This window comes from Calliphora vicina, chromosome 1, assembly GCF_958450345.1.
Source record: "Calliphora vicina chromosome 1, idCalVici1.1, whole genome shotgun sequence".
NCBI lineage: Eukaryota > Metazoa > Arthropoda > Insecta > Diptera > Calliphoridae > Calliphora > Calliphora vicina.
The window spans coordinates 116,434,425-116,454,069 of record NC_088780.1 but is presented as its reverse complement, the minus strand read 5'-3'; the positions used below and the strand labels follow the sequence as shown (position 1 = coordinate 116,454,069).

Sequence of the window (19,645 nt, the reverse complement as noted above, 5' to 3'; positions counted from 1 at the left end):
CTTCCGAAAATCACTTAAATAAGCATAAATGTATAATAAATATCGCTATTAAGTTGAAATTCGTCATAAATAGTCCCCATATTTACCAAAATCGACGTACCTAATTCTATGAAGATCGGCCCATAATTGGTTATAGCTTCTATATAAGGACCACTTCCGAAAAACGCAATAACTTACATAAATATCTAAAAAAATATCAATATCAAAACAAAAATTTACACAGATCCGTAATTTATATTTACAAATCATACTACAGGATTTTGTGAATATCGGTCCATATTTGACCATAGCTCCCATATAAGGTCCACTTCCGAAAATCAGTAAAGTACTCATAAATCTCTTATAAATACATTTATCAATATAAAATTCGACACAAATAATACTCATATACATAGAAATCACTGTACCAAATTTTACCCAGATTGACCGATAATAGGTCATAGCTCCCCTATAATGCTCATTTCTGAAAAAGATATTAACCTTAATAAATATTTAAAACAAATCGATATCAAAAAGAAATTACGCACAGATTAGTAATTTGTTCCAGCAATCATACTACTGGATTTTGTGAATATCGATCCATATTTAACCATAGCTTCCATATAAGGTCCACTACCGAAAATCACTAAAATGCTCATAAATTTCTTACAAATATAGTTATCAGGTTGAAATTCAAAAAAAAATTGTTCAATATATACAAAAATCGATGTACCAAATGTAAATATGATAGGCCCATAATTGGTCATAGCCCCCATATAAGAACCACCTCCGGAAAATACATTAACCTGCACAAATATCCAAAATAATCTGTACCGAACCAGAATTTTACACCGATCAGTAATTTGTATCCAAGAATCGTACAAGATTTTTTAAATATTGGTCCATAATTGGGCATAGCTCCCATCCAATACAAGGTCCACTCTTGTTAATAGCGTTGTTTGAACCAAAATAGTATACAGATCAGTAATTTCTATTCAAAAATCATACTACTGAATGGACTGAATCGGTCCATATTTGGCCACAGCTCCCATATAAATACATAAAAATTACGTTAAAATATTTGATGACAATCGAATCATATTAGAACTTAGCCCCATGTAAGTCCCAGAACCCAATATTTTGAAATTTGTCTAAATATATTTGTATACCCTTTTTTATACTATGTTTCTTCACTTGAGGTTAAAAAGGAAAAAATGTTGATCCAAACGTATTAGCTAATTATTAAGTATATAAATTCTTCTAATAGGAATTTCAATTATAAATTGCTGAATTAGATACAATTTTTTGTACATTTGAAATAAAATATCTTCTGCGTAAACTAACAATTCTTATATTATTTCAGTTGTTATACCATCATATTTAGATGGAGGGTATTTAAGATTCGGCAGGGCCGAATATAGTACTCTTACTTGTTAAAAATTTCTTCGAGCTCAACTCAATTATTTTACTAAAAACGGAAATGTCGAAAAAATAATTAATTGTGCTGTTTTTCTATAGCGAATGAGCGTTTTGAGTGGACGTTTTACATGTATTTTGTTTTTGTTACAATAACAAAACACATGTTAAATTTCCACTCAAAGTACTCGTACAAAAACAGCACAAATATGAAAAACTTTTCAAATTTTTTTTAAAAAAAAACTGATATAAAAAATAAAATACCTCGTGATAGATAAAATGTATATTATGAAAATTTATTATGAAATATACTTTTACAGCGTCAAAAAAATATTCTTAAATATTTTGCATTATATTTCGAAATGTAACAGATATTTTAACATATGCCAATAGTTCCGAAGGAGTTCTATGAATTGGTATCATTTTAATTTCACATAAGCAAACGATTAATTTATTTTTTTTTTTAATTTTCAACTTTGAACTAACATAACAATAAAATTTCCCGATATGTAACAGTGTAAATGGTCTAAGAGCCAGTTTTTGACTTCGTATTTAAATATGAATTATATTTAAGTTCTATTTAAATACGAAAATGAGTTTCTCAGTGCTTTTTTAAATGATACTTAAATGGCCAACGTTGGCCATTTAAATTCTATTTAAGTTTCATAAACTACCATATGTTTTTGACAGCTGACTTTTGTTGTTTGATTTTTTTTCACTCTATTGTAGTAAAAAAAAAAACAAACAACAGCGTCTTGCTAAAAAAAGCGTCTTGCAAAAACTACAATTCCGATGCGGGGCAATTGGAGCTTCTTTTGTGCATTTTCCTACCAATAATTTTATTGTTTAATAAACTTTTATTTCTTATTGGGCAAAATGTATAAATTTTTGTTTTGGTTGAACAGCTGTTTTAAGCAAAACTATCGATAAATTTTTGATATTTAGTAGTGCTACCATACTTTTATCTTATTTAAATAAGACAAATTATGTAGCACTGAAAAACTCAAACTGTATTTAAATACAACTTAATTTTAAGTTAAAATTAACTAAATACGTATTTAAATAACAAGTCAAAAACTGGGCATAATTGGAATTTCTTACAACAAATCTTTTCTACAACTGTTGAATTTTCATTAAAGGTGAACATTCAAATTAAATTTTCCTTAAAAATTCTTCAAGTTCTTAAACAGCAAACTTTTGCTTAAACAACTTTCCCCATTTTCAATGAAATTTTAACAAACATTAACTTTAAGAATACTGCAATACTCATAAAAATCTATTGGCAAACATTTAAAATTATGATCATGAAAATGAAGCAATGAAAATAGCATTTCACAGAAATTGCAATGAAGAAGAAACAACTTCGAAAGAGATTGAAAATAATAAAATGCAATATTAATGAATATCTATGCAAAAATTGTGCATATATGTAAAACAATTTCAATGCATAATAAATACGAGGGATACACGAAAAGAAGTTTCGAAATATAATTTAAGGTTTTAACAGCTAATGCTGAGTTGATAATCTCAAATAGAATTTCAGAATAACATAGATCTTAAACCTTTTTATTATTGCTTAAAAACACACAAGAAACACTCATAGAAAATCGTGTCAAATTATAGAAAATTAAAACCCATCGTCCCATCGTCATCGTAAAGTTTTAAGGGTATTAAACAAAGAATAAATATCGTATTTTGAAAAGTGGAAAAGTTAATATAATAAAAAAAACAATAATTGTGATTGAAAAAAACACGTTTTCCATATTAACAACTGTGACATTTATTGATTTAAAAAAAGAATAAATAAATATTGTATAATATAAATATAAAAAGAGATATACATACATACATATGCATACAAATTAATTAACTTAACAAATAATATGTTAAAATAATGACATATACATTTATTTTATTATTGTTTCATATTATCAAATAAAACTTACATATATTTGATATATAGTTTTTAACAACAAGCTAAAATTAAAACACCATCAACAAATAAACTTTATTTCAATTTATGGGCTTCGAAAATTAAATGCCTTATATTAAGTTTAATTAAAAGTATTTTTAAACATTTTTATAAAACAAATCATTTATATTTGTATGCAACCTTAATACACCACCATTACATTAAAGTATGTTAAATTAACTAAATTTAATATATAACATGTCCTCTTGCAACTATTGGAATGTTAATACTTACAACTTACATATTATTAAAATTTTAAATATTTTGTCAATTAATAATATGTAAATCTTGTAAATAATTTTACAAGAACGATTAAAAGTAAGCCCAATTAGCGAATTGAGACGTTTTCATTAGAATTTTTGATATTTTATTTAAAAAATATTTTTCGTTAAATTTCGTTTCAGGTAACTAAAAAGAAGGTACTAATATTTACTATTCTGAAAAGAAAACACTTGCACTTGGTTCTACTTTCGACGTGATTAAAAATATTTTTGCTGGGTTTAAATGTAAAAATCTCCGATATGCTAACATTCGAATCTATCTTCAATATATATAAAAATCAAATGGTCCATGTATGTAATGGTATCACATGAGAACGGCTGGAGCGATTTGGCTGATTTTTTTTATTCGATTCGAAATTTTCAGGAGATGGTTTGTAAAGAAAAAAATTTATTAAAAAAGTTGTAATAAATTACCTTCTTTTCACTTCTGTTTCTGTTTTCTAATAAGAAATATTTTTTGAAGAAACTTGCAGAACTAACATTAGTAAATAGCTACCGGGAGAAGTTATTTACTAACGGGCGGCAATCTAGTATTAAATAAAAGCAAATTAGAATTGAATACATTTAAAAAAAAAACTTAAGGTTGCTTCAGACAGTTATGGTTGGACATTACACCGACTGCAAGAAAACATTTTCGAAAGACAATGTATTATACATACAAATTCGAAACGAGTTACAAAATATACGCTCAGTATTTTGTTCGAATAGTTTTTCTGTTAAAATTAAATTTTAGAGTCCGACCGAAACTGTACCAAACCTAATATTTGGCCAAAAAATCACTATTCGACCTAATGCGAAACTTTTCAAATGCACTATTAATTTCCGAAAAAAAAAAAAAATAATTATTGTAATGTTAAATCTTGTTTCAGCTTATTTTTAGGTGCCCTACAGCAATCGCCATACATTGTGAACTCCATTTATCTTGTTTTTTCATATTGAACTGAATTTTTTTATGAGTTTACAGTTTTTACAGGATGCTAAGACATTTTATTTATATTTTATTAGAAAATATTCGTTTTTGTATTCTATTAGTTAAAATAAAATTGTTACCGATTGTTAATTGTTAAAAACTATGAAATAAATCTTAAACAAAACTTAAAAACACTTAATGAAAAACTTTATTTTTAATGTTTACCAAATGCAAATACTATAATAATAATAAAAAGAACTTAATCATAAAGAGAAACAAATAAAATTGTTAAAATAAATTTTACTAGTCCATGTATTTAACCTCACCAACATACGAGTACACACGTACATTCCGCCCTTGATGTCGCATGAAAATATAGAAAATTTTCATTGGGTTTCCTTTTCTTCCTGCAAACATTCACCTTTAGTAATGGCAATACGTGTATGAGTGATTTTTTTTGCCGAAGTTTTGTAAAATTAAAAAAAAAAATAATAAAACTTTATGGTCTTAAACAAAAAAAATCTAAAATATAAATTAAACATTATGAGAACCTTCTTCACGATTTTCATAAGCCCAGAATTTATGAAATTCAATTAATATGGAGACTACCGTTTCCGCTTGGCCGCTGTATAGAGAGGAGAGAGAAAATAACATAACTTACTATAAAATATAATATTTATGTATATACATTTATATATAATGTCATATAGATGGCACAGTATGTACATGAATAATTGTGGAAATAAATGAAAGAAAAAAAAACATGCAAAGCTAGACTGAGAGGCGGGAAAATAGGTTGTGTTGTAGGTTAAGTAGATTTTTTTCAATATAAGTTTTAATTAATATCTGGTAATTAAATTTATATACATGGGTGTTAAAGAATTGCATTGTAGTTTGTGTTGGGAAAATGTTGTTTCGTTTAAATTTTAGATTTTAAAGTCAAACGTTAATTACTTAAATGACAAACGAAGGTAAAAGCCAACCAAAACGCCCAAAAATTAATTAAGGTATATTTTCAAGCATCTTACAACTCGTTGTCTTAGAATCACAGCAACAAATAATGAAAATAAATATTTACAAACGACTTCTTAATTACAATACATATGTATGTACATCCAAAAATGTTTTTTTATTACCTCATCTGGATTTTTATGGCACAAATAGTTTATAACAAGTAAGAGTGCTATATTCGGCTATGCCGAATCTTATATACCCTTCACCTTTGTTGTGGATGCATTATTATTTTTTATAATTAGTATATAGGTATGTATGTACATTGCCCACTTTCAGCGTACAGCACCCTAAATTTATCAAGAACACAAAAAACAACAACAACGCCAAACGAAACAAAACACCAAAAGAAAAAACAAAATACGCAAGGCAATGAAACCAACACACATCCAAACATACGTTTAATTGTATAAAAAACGACAACAACGCCAAAAAAAAACAAAATACGCAAAGCATGCACATCCAAAAACATACGTTTTGTTGCTTTTTTGTCAAAAAAACCAACACACAACCAAACAAACGTTTAGTTGTATAAAAAACAACAACAACGCCAAAAGAAACAAAAAACAAAAAAAAACCAAATACACAAAGCTTGCACACCCAAGCATACGTTTTGTTGTTTTTTTGTCAAAGCATGCAATACATTGTGTTTTTTGATGAAATTTTCAGAGGTTGTCTCGGATTTTTGCTCATATCTCCGTTATTTATGGACGGATTTTGCTGATTTTAAATAGCAAAATTCTCGAAAGTATGCCTGACAGAATTGTTGAAGATTTGGATCCCGGAGATATCTGGGGCCTTCAGAAAATTGATTTCAACAGACAGACAGACAGACAGACAGACAGACGGACATGGCTTAATCGACTCCGCTATCTATAAGGATCCAGAATATATATACTTTATAGGGTCGGAAATGAAAAATGTAGAAATTACAAACGGAATGACAAACTTATATATACCCTTCTCACCGAAAACCGACTTTTTAAAAAACCGGTTGTCGGTTAACCGAAAAATGGCCTTTTTTAGAAAACCGGTTTTTCGATTAACCGACTTCGAAAAACCGGGTTAACTGGTTAACCGACATTGAAAGTATTTTTTTACAAATTTAAACAATACTTATTTATTTATATGTATATGCAGAAAACATAAAATATACAATAAAGTATACATAGCTTTAATACTTGAAGTTTTTAGTAGTCAGGTATGGTTTTTTTTCAAAATCGTGTTTTTTACATATTCTGGTAGACAAAACTCAAATAGACCTCCCTTAAAAAATTCACTTTCCTATGTTGACGAATAACAGATTTACAGTAATTATAAAAAAGCCCTAACTCATTTAAAAAATCGTTTGAAAGAAAAACCCCTAACTCATTTAAAGTGGAATGCCTATTTTTTGGTTTATATTAAAACAAACAACTCTTCTAAAAATATTTTTTGATATATTACAAATTTTTAGTTGTTTTTTTTTCAATTTCACTTTCTGATATTATTAAGTTTTTTCCTTCTCCTGTAAAGTAACTAAAAGTTGAGATACGACCTTTCTGTATTAAGCCGTCGATATGGTCCATTTTATATTGTAAAAATTTCAAAATTATTATCTTAGTCAAATGGAATTGAGTATAACTATGTTACAGAATATATAATACTGAAATAATCTTGTTTCTAAGATTATAATTGTTCATTTGAACAAAACTGCCAGTAGAAAAACACACAAAAGATTTTAACTTAGACTAAAAACGTTAAAAGTTAAATTTAAATAATAATTCAATGGAAATGAAATTAAATAATATAACTTAAGAAAAATAAATAAAATAATGAAAAATAAATAATGAGCTGCTTTAATACTTGTGTTTTAAGGTTTATTCATTAAATTTCAACCAAACAATGTAAAAAAAATACATTTTTTAATTAAATATTTGATAATTTTGAAATTTATTATCACCTGTGAACATTTTCCAAGTCCCAAAAAAGGACATATAAGATACAAACGCACTTCTTATAAATCATACCAAATAAATAATAAAACAGCATTAACAGATTTGAAAAATATTTAAAATCAAAGATTTTAGAACTCATCTAATACATATTTCTGAAAAGGAACTTAACAAATGATTAATAAAATTAAATTTTAAGAACAATACACACTCTTGAAGTCAAATTTATTGAAATATATGTATATCAAATTCAATTTATCATTTGGTAAAATCATGACTAAGTTTTTAATGAATCATTAGCGAGATTTACCCTGAACTTCTAGAATTATGCGGAATTTAATTTTAATTTTTAATTAATGTGCAATTGATTCTGAAAAAGTCTTTTAGTAAACTGATGGTCCTCTACTATTTAGAATCATTTTAATTCTTAAAAATTTATATCGAAAGAGCTTTATATTGTATATAACCTAAACTGCTGAGGTTTCAAATCAAACCAATTAATTATTTTATATAATGTGTATACAATGAACATAAAACATTCATTAAAAACATTTGTCGGGCTTAAAAAAACTCCCTTTATTGGGAGTTTTTAAAATATTCTTAAAATGCGTTCCAAATATTCAATTTTGATATTTAAAAAATACATACAAATTAATTAATAAAAAAATACAAATATTACCGAACAAATCAAAATCCTTAGTACACCTTGAATAGTAATATTTTGTTAACAAGTTCTTGCCGGTATATGCGTCCTTTGGCCTTTAAAAATAACATATAAATACCGAAACTTTATAGTATCAGAATAGTGGATCGACATCACTCCAATGACACATTAATTTAAAATTCATTGGTTTTTCACCAAAATGTTATCTACTTTCATCACTTTTTTGCTGGGATGGTATTGAAATGTTAAACCGTTAGGAAATGTATATAACACTTGAATGGGATTATTTCTAAGAATAAACATATTAACTGTTAGAATTGTTAATTATTTTGAATTATAAATAATTTTTAATGGGAAATTAGTTATAAATATTCCCTTCACCAATATAAATAAACATATACGTGCAAATATAAACTTTCTGATAGTGATGTGCAAAATTAAAAAAAAATCTAACGTGAAATCCGTGATAACTCTTTTTATACACAAATGTATTTATCATATATGGGCACACTGCATTATACATATATCTAGTGTATATAAAAGTAAATTTTTACATGTAATGAAATTTCATTTCTATTTTTTTAATCATTCACACTTGGCAAGATGTGTGAATTTACTGATAATAACTTTTATTATCAGTAAAAATGTACTGATTACTGCAATTTTGTTAAGTAATCAGTCAAAATTTACTGGTAATTCAAAATAAATTATAAATTATCATTAAAAATTTATTTTTACTGCTATTTTACTAGTACCGCAAAGTGCCCATCTATGTTATTTAAGAATTTAACTACTGATTTCATATATTTATAGTGTTTTTGTTAAAGATTCATCTTTAGTACACGCTTTTATAAATATGCTGGTGCAAGTAAATAGAGCAGAGAGCAACAGCATAAGTGCAAGTAGTGGCGGCTGCAACAGTATCAAGCTTGTTAGTTGTATGCAATTGTAGAAATATGTTGATATGTTTTAATGGCAATGTAATGGTTATGATGTTAATGTAATACAAATACAGATGACTATATACAATATGTATTAATAAAATTACATATTTACTGAAATTATATACAACTACTTCAAGTGCAAAATAATATTCACACATAAATATTTAGTACATGCAGGCAATACGTATACTTATACATTAAAAATAAAGAGAATTTAATACACATACAACATTAATAACTAAATGAAATACATACAAACCAACATTTAAGTAGTTGTATAAATACGTACACATACATATATTTTCGCTTTCAATTATGAACATATACAATATAAATTAGGTCAATATGTTAATATTAAATATATTAAATATATTGAAAACTGGTAGCAAAGGTTCGAAAGAATTAATTCATAATTCTATTTTTAAAATCAAATTAACTTGTATTTCTTAACTATTCCGGCTAAGAATTCATTACTAATTAATTCTCAGGCTTAATTATTTTGTACTTCAAATGTATTGAATTCATTCCTTTGAGAAGGAAATCATTCTTTATAGAATTAATTCCTTATTGAATCATTAAAATTTTCTTTAATTCAAATGCATTACAAAATACAGTTGCGAGCAAAAAAAATGCAACGCTGATCCGCATGACCTTTGAATGTGACTCAAAACTAATAACGGTATCCAATTTAACTCTTCTTTTGCATTTCTATTCTATGTAATTTGAATTTAGCATCATTAAGGGTATAATTTTATAAAATGAGGCCTTAAGTTTAATTTTCTTTTGAAAAAGGTAAAGATTTTTAAATTCATTGAAAAAAGTGAATAATTTGGGAGAGCAAAAAAAAATGCAACGTAAATAAGTGTGGTTATTTATTTAGTAAAATTAAAGCATTTGTTTTAAACTTTGTAAATTATTCATTAAATAATAGAAACAGTTGATTGCAGTTAAGTTATTATACAACCTCTAGTAGATGGCAAATCCTTGGGTGAAATTGGGCTCAAATTCGATATAAGCAAATCAACGGTATATCGAATTGCATCGCGATTTCTTCTGAAAAACAACGTGGATAGAAAGTTAGGAAGTGGTATTCCACGAAAAACTACCGCTCAGATGACAAAAGTGGTAAAAATTTATACACCAAAAACGACAGTAGATGTTACTAGTTACGCAAATGAACACCTAGGAGTCCCTATTGGCGTTCACACTGCTAGATGTAAATTAACTGAAATAAATTTGTTCGCCAGATGACCCGCCAAGAAACCACCCATAAGTAAAGTCAATAATAAGAAACGCCTACACTTTGAGAGACGATATGTTGATTGGTCAAAGGAGCAGAGTTGTGCACTGAATTTAAAGCAAATTTTAATTTCGAATTGCAAAAGTTGTTAGTGAATTAAGATAAAATTGAGTTAATAAATTCGAAGCTCTGACTGGTAGTAAGTAATACGATTTACATTCACACACACACATTATGAAATATGTATAAATAATATAAATGATTTAATATTTATAAAATTAATTAAAACGTTCAATCATTTAAACAAACGTAAATAGTTACGGGATGGTAAAAAATATCAATATTAAATAGTAATATCACATGTTAGTAAAATTAAAGTGTTTGGCGAAATATTATACTGTTTTAATTAAATAAATGTGTAAAATTATTTATAATAATAAATAGAAATTTTGTCATTGATAATGAACATAAAATGTTATTCTTATACCATAATTTCTAATAACCGATAATAGATAATATTAATAGGTATTTAGGGTTATTAAATCGGATTTATAATTTATAAATTACAGTATTACAGAAATTGATGTAATTAAAATATTTAAATTATAATGGAAGTCAACATTAATTTTGTATTTATTGATGCCATAGCAATCTTTAATTGTGATTTGTGTATTTGTGTTCAAGCAAGTTGCATAGATTATTACAGATATGAAACAAATGACAGTTGTCAAAAAAGTTTTCAATGGTTGTGATTTGCAGAGCGAGAGCAAAAATACAATTTTCAATAGGCAACTAGTGTGAAATATATTTGTCCCACTTTTCAAAACACAACCATTTTGACATTTTCTTTTGTTATTTTTCTATTGAAACCAGCTGATTAATATCTGTATATGCAAGTTGTTTGTTTGAGTTCATTTTTTTTTAAGTTCAATGGAAATTATGTTCTTTTGGTATTTATATTTGGCCAAATGTTAATTCTTTTTAATTTGTTGAGTTTAAGCTAATAGGGCCTGAACTTTTTCAATGAATACAAAATGTCGTTTTAATTATGATCGAATCGAGACAGAATATTATGGAGTAAACAAATTAAAGTGCAAATTAAATAAATGATTTGATGACTTCACCTCATTAATGTTACAACTTCAAAACATCATAAATGTGTTCTTTTGAAAATGATTATTAAAATTCCTTTATTTGAAAGATATTAGTATTGCCTTTGAAAAAAAAAGTATTTCTTTATGTCAGTTGGAATATAGACAAGCTAGGGTAGATTAAAGGTAGATTAAAGCAAAATACTGTCAATTATGCTTATAAAAAGTGGAACACGCAAGTATTTCTATGAAAGAAACCGAAAAACGTGTTATCACAAAAATTATTAAATAGTTTATTTTTTAATAGATTTTTATTAACTTACGTGATTTGGAAAGCTACTTTAGTATGCTTTTTAACAACAAACATATGCACCAACAGGGTTTAATATTCAGCACCAAAATAAATAGTCGCATGTAACGACTGAACTGAAAAAAGTTTAAGTCTTCAATTTCAACAATTTGCTTACTGAAAACAGTTGACTGTGCACACACATTACAACAGCAAGCAGCAATCGATTTTGTTTTTTTTCCAGCAGCCAAACGAATCAGCAGCCGCCATGTTTCAGTTTTCAACTCTACCGAACTGATTACACGACTTCAGCAGCAAAAACATTTCTGTGTGTGCTGCTTACGCATTGTCAGTTTCGAGTTTTGTTTTTCATACTACGCAGCGTAACAAAAACTGCTAGCTCGACTGAATAGTACGACTGGATAGTCCGACTGGATAGTTTGACTGGTTGGTTATAATGTGTTGTTGTATACACTTTATGAAGCTAGGTTGAATCGTATGATTTTTTGGTTTTTGTGTTTACATATCACAGAGGAAATTTAAATGTTATTATTGTTAATAGAAATAAATGGGAAATTCTTATATTTTCAGAAAAACTTAAAGTATATGTACATAGTATTAACAAATTTGCTTTCATTGAATTTATAAATTTCATATTTTTTTCTTTATTAAAATAAAATAAATTATTAAAATTACATGCATATGTATATTTTTTTTTATATTGTTAATAAATTTCTTAAAGTTTCCTTGAACAATCAATTTGACTTTAATGTAAAATAACCCTAAGACATTGAAAATAACGTTTATTAAAAATTCTTTTAAAAAATAATTGAAATATTCATTTATTGATATTTGGTTATATTCAGTATTGACAAATAACTTTAATAGAGTTGCAATTATGTTATAAAACCATTAAGAAATAAGTCATTTTAATTTAACAAATTACAAAGACGTATTTGGTATTTTTGAAAGTTTTAATATTATTTCATAATGAAATAACTTCCAATGAAATTTTTGTTGGTTTTTATTTTATTTTGGCAATTAGGATTTATTTCACTGCATTGGGAGTTATTTCATCAAAGAGAAAATATCTACATATTAGGAGTTATTTAATTTTTGTTGGGTTCCACTTTGGGTTATTTCTTCGAAGACCGGCTTTACTAAAATTTGTTTGCAATGGTGTTCTCCTTTGAAGTGTATTAAAACCCGGTTTCGCATACTAAAAACTCCCACAAATTTAAAGTAGCTCAGAAAATATGTGTACCATTGTCGGTCTTTGGGTGAACGGAAATGTTTTCTCTTTGAGGTGTATCAAAAACCGGCTTCGCTTGCCAAACTATTTTTTTGCATTGCCGGCCTATGGCAATGGGTGTATCAAAAAACGGTTTCGCTCAGAAAAGATTATTTTTGAATTGTCGGCCTTTGCCAGGTCGCAACGATTTTCTACTCTGGTTTGAAATGAAAATCGGCTTTTTGAAATATTTTAAAACCTATCTGCAATGCAAAAAATTGTTTGAGAGCGAAGCTAGTTTTTGTACATCCCATGATGATAATTCAAAACAAAAAAAAAAATAGTTTTATTTTATTTGATGCTGTTTGATCATACAAAACATTTGTAAGAGTAAACACGTCAAACTAATTTGTGCTAAAAAAAAGTGGTTACGCTTTTTTGAACAAATATTTGCCGTGTGTGATCCTACCTTTACATTTTATTTCACAAAAATAATTTAAACATCGCTAAAAAATTTAGATATGTACGAAAATAAGGAAATATTGTTAAAAAGTAAAAACAAATTTAGAAAAATTTGTTATTTTTTGGTCTGTCGAGTTATTAAAACAATTTAGGCACATTTTAATGTAAATTTAAGTGATTTTTTATCCACCATATCTGGTATCTATGTACTAAATATGTAAATGATATTTCAGTTTTTAATGAAAATAAAGCATTACATTTTATTAAATATGTCGGCTTACTTTTCCAAATGGAAGATGTTAGCATATTTATCATGTATCATTTAGGAAATATATTCCAAAAATCACAAAGTAAGTGAAAAAATAATGAAGAGCTATTTTTCGACTTTCCATTACTTTAAAACTTATGTTTTCCTCAGATCACATCAAGTTATTGCTCAATATAAAATATAATAAAAAAATATCAATATTTTTTTATTACAATTTGTTAATTAATAATTTTATTAAATTATTTTTTAATAAGCAGTATTTTTAATTAAGAGAAAATATAAGTATTTCCCATTTATTTCTATTGAAAATAATAACATTTAAATTTCCTCTGTGATATGTAAACACAAAAAACCAAAAAATCTTACGATTCTACCTATCTTCACAAAGTGTATACAACAACAAATTCTAACCAACCAGCCAAACTAGCCAGTCGTACTATTCAGTCGAGCTAGCAGTTTTTGTTACGCTGCGTAGTACGAAAAACAAAACTCGAAACTGACAATGCGTAAGCAGCACACACAGAAATGTTTTTGCTGCTGAAGTCGTGTAATCAGTTCGGTAGAGTTGAAAACTGAAACATGGCGGCTGCTGATTCGTTTGGCTGCTGGAAAAAAACAAAATCGATTGCTGCTTGCTGTTGTAATGTGTGTGCACAGTTAACTGTTTTCAGTAACCATGTGATCGAAAACTGAAACTAGTTACTTTTTTTTAAGCATGAGACTGTAAAAAGTTAAATATTCAGTAAAATGCGACTGCTTTTAGTAGTTCTTCGAAACCCTGTGCACCAATATCATAAAAAACATGTGAAATTTATGTTCCCATGAAATATCCATTTCCCTCGAAGGGAAAATTGCTATCGTGATATTCCCCTGAACTTTTCATTCACAATAGTTTGTTCGTAACAGATGTTTATTGTTTACAAAATTCCATTTAAAAATTTCCCAACATGGGGAATTTTTTCACGTGAACAAAGTTTATGAAGGAAAAATGGAAAAAGAGAACATATTTCATGTGAAATATTGATTCGCGATAAGGGTGATGATTTTGTGAAGTTGTGAATTTATTGAATATATTTTTTCACTACATTTACAAATAAAAAGTATACGAAACTATGAGTATTTGCGAACTCGATGGAATTCAATAAAACTTTGTGTGATTATTTTTATTACTAAATTTTCAACACATTTTTTATAATAGGAATAATGAGTCAATATATTACGTGCAATTTATTTAAAGAATATTGAATATTGGTGCATAATTATGGTTCTACTTTGGCTATTTTGCGCATTTTCAATACCAAATATTTCTGAGAAAAATGTAGGCCATATCGTCTTTTCAACAGACAGATAGAAGGAATTTTATAAGGACACAGAATATATCGCTCATTTGCTGCAACAACGTCATAACTCGAAATCCGGGTGTTTTGAACTGAGTAATACAAAATATGCGCCGTTCTTTAGTCTTTCATATAGTTTTATAAGTTTTAAAAAAATCAATTATTTTTTGTATGAGTGTTTTTTTTCGTTGTAAACGTCAAAATTAAAATTCATGTTTTCTCGTATATTTGACAAGTAAAAACTTGGGTTAAATAGAGATAAGAAAGATATTAATATCTACTATTAAATCAGGTTTTATTACTGAAATCGCATGATTTGTTGAAAATTTATTTAAGAAATAGCAAAATTTCACGAAACAACTTTTTTGAATTACGACGTTGTTGCAGCAAATGAGCGATATGTATATACTTTTGAATATTAATAAACCTTAACTTATTGACGCACTTTTAAATGCAAATTTTTGAGATTTCGGTATATAAATATAACTTGCCGTAATCAAATGACAGCAAACAATTCTAATATAAACAATGCAAAAATAACAACAACACAAATCTGTACTATGTACCATGATAAAAATATGGAAGGTAGTTCCAATCAATTTTTTTTTAATATAAGGTTTTTTGAAGTTCCCTTTATTTGTGAGAATTATAAAAAGCGTTGCCACATTCCTAAAAAATATTTTTATTTTCGTGAAATTTTTTACAAAAAATGTGTAATTTACAATTTAGAATTTAAATAAAAATGTATTATGTAGTGTTGGAAGTTATTTATTCAGTTCCTTACATATATCCAGCCACTTTTGTCCTTTGTTGGGTAATTTATTGACTTTAAACATATTTATGTTTGAATTGTTGCAAAAATATTTTGTATTTTCGCAGTTGGGGAAAATGCAACTCATGCTTGTTAATTCTTAAAATAATGTTCACAAATTAGCATTGCTTTCAGCTCAATTTGAAAGTAATTTTTTTTTTATATTTTTTAAAGAATATATGGGCAAATTTAAAATTAATATGGTATTACTATTTTTATGAAAACTTCATAATCCTTAAGCACATAGAATAAACACATAGAACGGAAGGAGAGAGTAATATATATTGAAAAATTACTCTCTTTTCACACATACGGGTGATACAATAACAAAATACATGCAATACATTCTCATGAATTAGGTTTTTGACAATAGACTTAGGTTTTTGGCTCTCAGTTACCTATCTAGTTATTATCTATGCTTAAGCATGTCAGACATAGAATTTGAAAAAATAAAGAGAGAATGAAACTACCTTCTATTTTTCTACTATGCTATTTTTTTAATTTACATTTTTTATGCTTTTCAAATAATTTTTTTTTTGTAAAAAATATATTTATGAAAAACTCCAAATATATCGAAAGATGTACGAGTTTCATTAAATATTTGTGGGAAAACAACAGAGACTTCTGTTTGGCTTCTAAGATTCGAATTAAGGGACTTGTTTTGACCTAACCCAGAAAACACAACCATTCCGTAATAAAAATAAAAGATTAGCTAACTATGAAATGACAGATTTAATGACAAATGTTGTCCTATATCAAATTAGTAAATATTTACACAATTAAAATCAAAGAGAAATGCCAAAGAAAGAAGAAAATTCTAATTTAAATTTTAATCTACATATTTTTTAGTAGTCTGCAGTTTCTGAAGAAAACGAAGGTAATGCAAATATTACGAAAGAATTTATGTTTTATTAGATACTATGAAACAAATATGTTATGAATACTAAAATTCGTCATGCGTTAAATTTAATGAAAAAATAATCCCACTTACCAGTTAATCAAATCTTGTAACGTTATCTTATACGGATCCTTCGATTTTACCATATCAAATATTTCATCTTTCAAATCTTCAAAATTCACCGACTCTGCATTGACCGCTCTTATCTGTTCTTGTATGCCTTTGAAAAAATAATGCAAAGTTTGAGCCGTCAAATAACCCTTATGTTGAACATCTAAAATGCGAAATAAATAATGTAACGACTGAGGCTCATGGCGATTATCAAGAGCCAAAACAAAATCCAGAAAGGTTTTGTAATCCATCTCGCCATCAAATGTACGGCACTCATCGAAAACTCGATCTAAAAACACCGAGGTGAGAGTGCCCGAACCATAGTCGGCCAATTCCTGTTTGCTCAACATGCCATTGTGGTCTTTGTCGAGATTAAGATAGTTGCCATAAACCGTCAGCACTGAGGGCATAGAGAACCAATTGTGTTCTTGAGATTCTTTTGAGGAGTCTTCATCTCTTAATTCTAGCAACTCGGTTAACAGGCCAGATGCCAAAATGTCTCTTATTCTTATGCGTCCTGTATGCAGGGGATCCAAAAAGAAAAAGAATTTCTTGACCACTGTACAAACATAAAAACTTTGAAAGGAGGGTTGAACACAGCTGCTGATTTGTGCCAATGTTGGTATAATGTCAATGATATAATTTTCCATATCGATTTCTCTTAAATATCCCTGGCCCACATCATCGTAAAAGGATAAACCTATGCGGCCCTGAGTCAACCACACTTTACGCATGGTATAATTAAATATGGAAACTATTTCCACTTTACCTGGGTAACCCGAGTGACATTGCAGTTTGGCAAATAAACGGGCCGTTAAATATTTGCGACATTTTTCACTTACGGCCTGCATTACTTTCAAATAATCATCGTAGCCGATTAATTGTTGGCCCAAGGGCGTCACTTGCGTACAATGTTTCTCTAATATAGACCACAATGTATTCAACTCCTCATTGTCCAATAGTTCTTGGGAACGCTTTTGCAGGAACAGGGAATGAGCTTCTTTGCGTAAATTTTGCCTTAACGTGTCGTTGGCTGCAGGAGGAGCGTGGAAAAACTTGGGTATGGTTGTAAATGTTGGATGATTATTTAAAGGCATTTGGTTTTTGCCATCACTACCCAAGGCCTTGAGTGGTTCATTTTCATTAAATTTAAGCAATTCCTCTGCCGAGGGTTTCTCCGGCGAAACTTCTAGTTGTTCGAATTCTTTAACAATATCTGGATCTAATTCCATGTTTTTACAAGAAATATATATTTTTAAACACAATTTTTTAAAATTTTTCGTCAAAATATTTCTTCACTGCAAACAAATTTTCTGAATTTTCAACTACAAACTAAAAAAACAAACAGCTGTTGCAAGTTTTTATTAAAACAGAGTTGTTAAAGAGAGATAAAAGTGCATTAAATAAGGTGTCATCGGAAGAACAGCAGATTATATAAAAATAGCACGCGATAATGTCAAATAAAACATATAAAAAATATTCGCCGGTGCGCATTTATGTCAAACTCCCTTTAAAAAAAAATAATGAATCCGCCTGCACAAGGCGAATTTATATACAAGGTGGTGTCGGTGGCGAATTTAGGAAAATACGAGCGAATTTATTATTTTTTTTTGACATTCAAAACCACTCTCTCATTGTTTCGAATGTCAAACTCCATATATAAAAAATGCATGAATTCGCTCGTATTTGCCTGAATTCGCCACCGACACCACCTTGTATATAAATTCGCCTTGCGCCTGCATTTATTTCAATTCGCCACTGCTGTCACCAAGTAATACGCCTTGGAAGAGATCAAGGTGCATTTAATAAGGTGCCATCGGCAGCACAGCTGATTATAGAAATAGCACGTACAAATGTCAAACTAAATATATAAAAAATATTCACCCGTACGTCCGTATGTCAAACTCTATATATAAAAAATAAGTGAATTCGCCTGTATTTATTTCAATTCGCCACTGCTGTCACCTTGTTAAATACGCCTTGGAAGAGATCATATCTGCCAAGGCGAATTCATATGAATTCGCCTTGATATCTGAGAAAAATAATTTATGCTATGAAATTAATTGGTATAGTATATCTTAGGGAGTTCAATTAAAAGTGATTACTAAATTACTGAAAACTGTTAAATTTAAATAATAAGTAAAATTTGTATACAAAAGTATGTAGAGATAAAAGAAAAATTTTATTAATATTTCCTTGAGCATTTGCAGATAAATATTCTGGTCAGTAACAAAATAAATATTATTTATAATATAGAACATTTAACCCTCCGTTAGTCGCAATCATTTTCAATCGGGACTAGTCGCAATGTATCAAATTGATATCAATAAAAAAGGCGCATTTCAAAAATAATCGCTTCACTTTTTATTTCGAAAACATAAAAACAATATTAAATGCAATGTATTTAAAAGAGTAATACAAAAAAAATTGCAGTAAAAATATTATTTTATCAAAAAATAGCTTCAAATTTAAGGTGTTTAAAAAAATTTACCATAAAAAAATGTTTGCCTTTATCAACCAAATCAGTTGCGAGTAACGGAGGGTTAAAGAATCTGGCATCGATATGTTAGTGTATATTTCTGCATATTATGCAGTACAATTTTAGCATATTTTGAATTTTTATTTTTTTTTATAAAAATTTTTGTTTGAAAGCAAATCATTCGAAAATTTCCAGAAAAATCGACTTCATTTCATAAGAAATTTTCAATTTATGCAATATATTTTGTTATTAAAGAAATTGTATTGATTTTTTAATTAAAAATAATAGTACATGTCTTAAAATATATTTTAAATTTT

General features: G+C 27.7%; 2 protein-coding genes across 3 annotated transcripts in view; one reads left to right on the top strand and one right to left on the bottom strand.

Moving 5' to 3' along the window:
- Positions 1-19,645, top strand: part of Gfrl (Glial cell line-derived neurotrophic family receptor-like) — a 290,881-nt gene that overhangs the window by 125,272 nt on the left and 145,964 nt on the right. The gene's annotated exons all lie outside the window — the stretch shown is intronic.
- Positions 3,775-18,164, bottom strand: LOC135955875 (serine/threonine-protein phosphatase 2A regulatory subunit B'' subunit gamma-like). 2 transcript variants are annotated; one of them, XM_065506257.1, is made up of 3 exons: positions 16,832-18,164; positions 5,110-5,183; positions 3,775-4,979 (listed from the first exon to the last, which is right to left on the bottom strand). In XM_065506257.1, the coding sequence occupies exons 1-3, from the start codon at positions 18,079-18,081 to the stop codon at positions 4,945-4,947; spliced, it is 1,359 nt and encodes a 452-aa protein (XP_065362329.1). In that variant the 5' UTR covers positions 18,082-18,164; the 3' UTR covers positions 3,775-4,944. The 2 variants fall into 2 exon arrangements, with proteins under 2 accessions (XP_065362329.1, XP_065362339.1); XM_065506267.1 differs by lacking the exon at positions 3,775-4,979 and having other exon boundaries at positions 5,001-5,183.

What these genes read in the sequence shown, in the direction of transcription:
- LOC135955875 (XM_065506257.1), bottom strand. Translation starts at nt 18,081, where the DNA reads ATGGAATTAGATCCAGATATTGTTAAAGAATTCGAACAACTAGAAGTT. An exon ending in TTACAAGATTTGATTAACTG is followed by an intron (nt 5,184 to 16,831) that starts GTAAGTGGGATT and finishes CTCTCTATACAG; the next exon opens with CGGCCAAGCGGAAACGGTAG. An exon ending in TTATGAAAATCGTGAAGAAG is followed by an intron (nt 4,980 to 5,109) that starts GTTCTCATAATG and finishes CCATTACTAAAG; the next exon opens with GTGAATGTTTGCAGGAAGAA.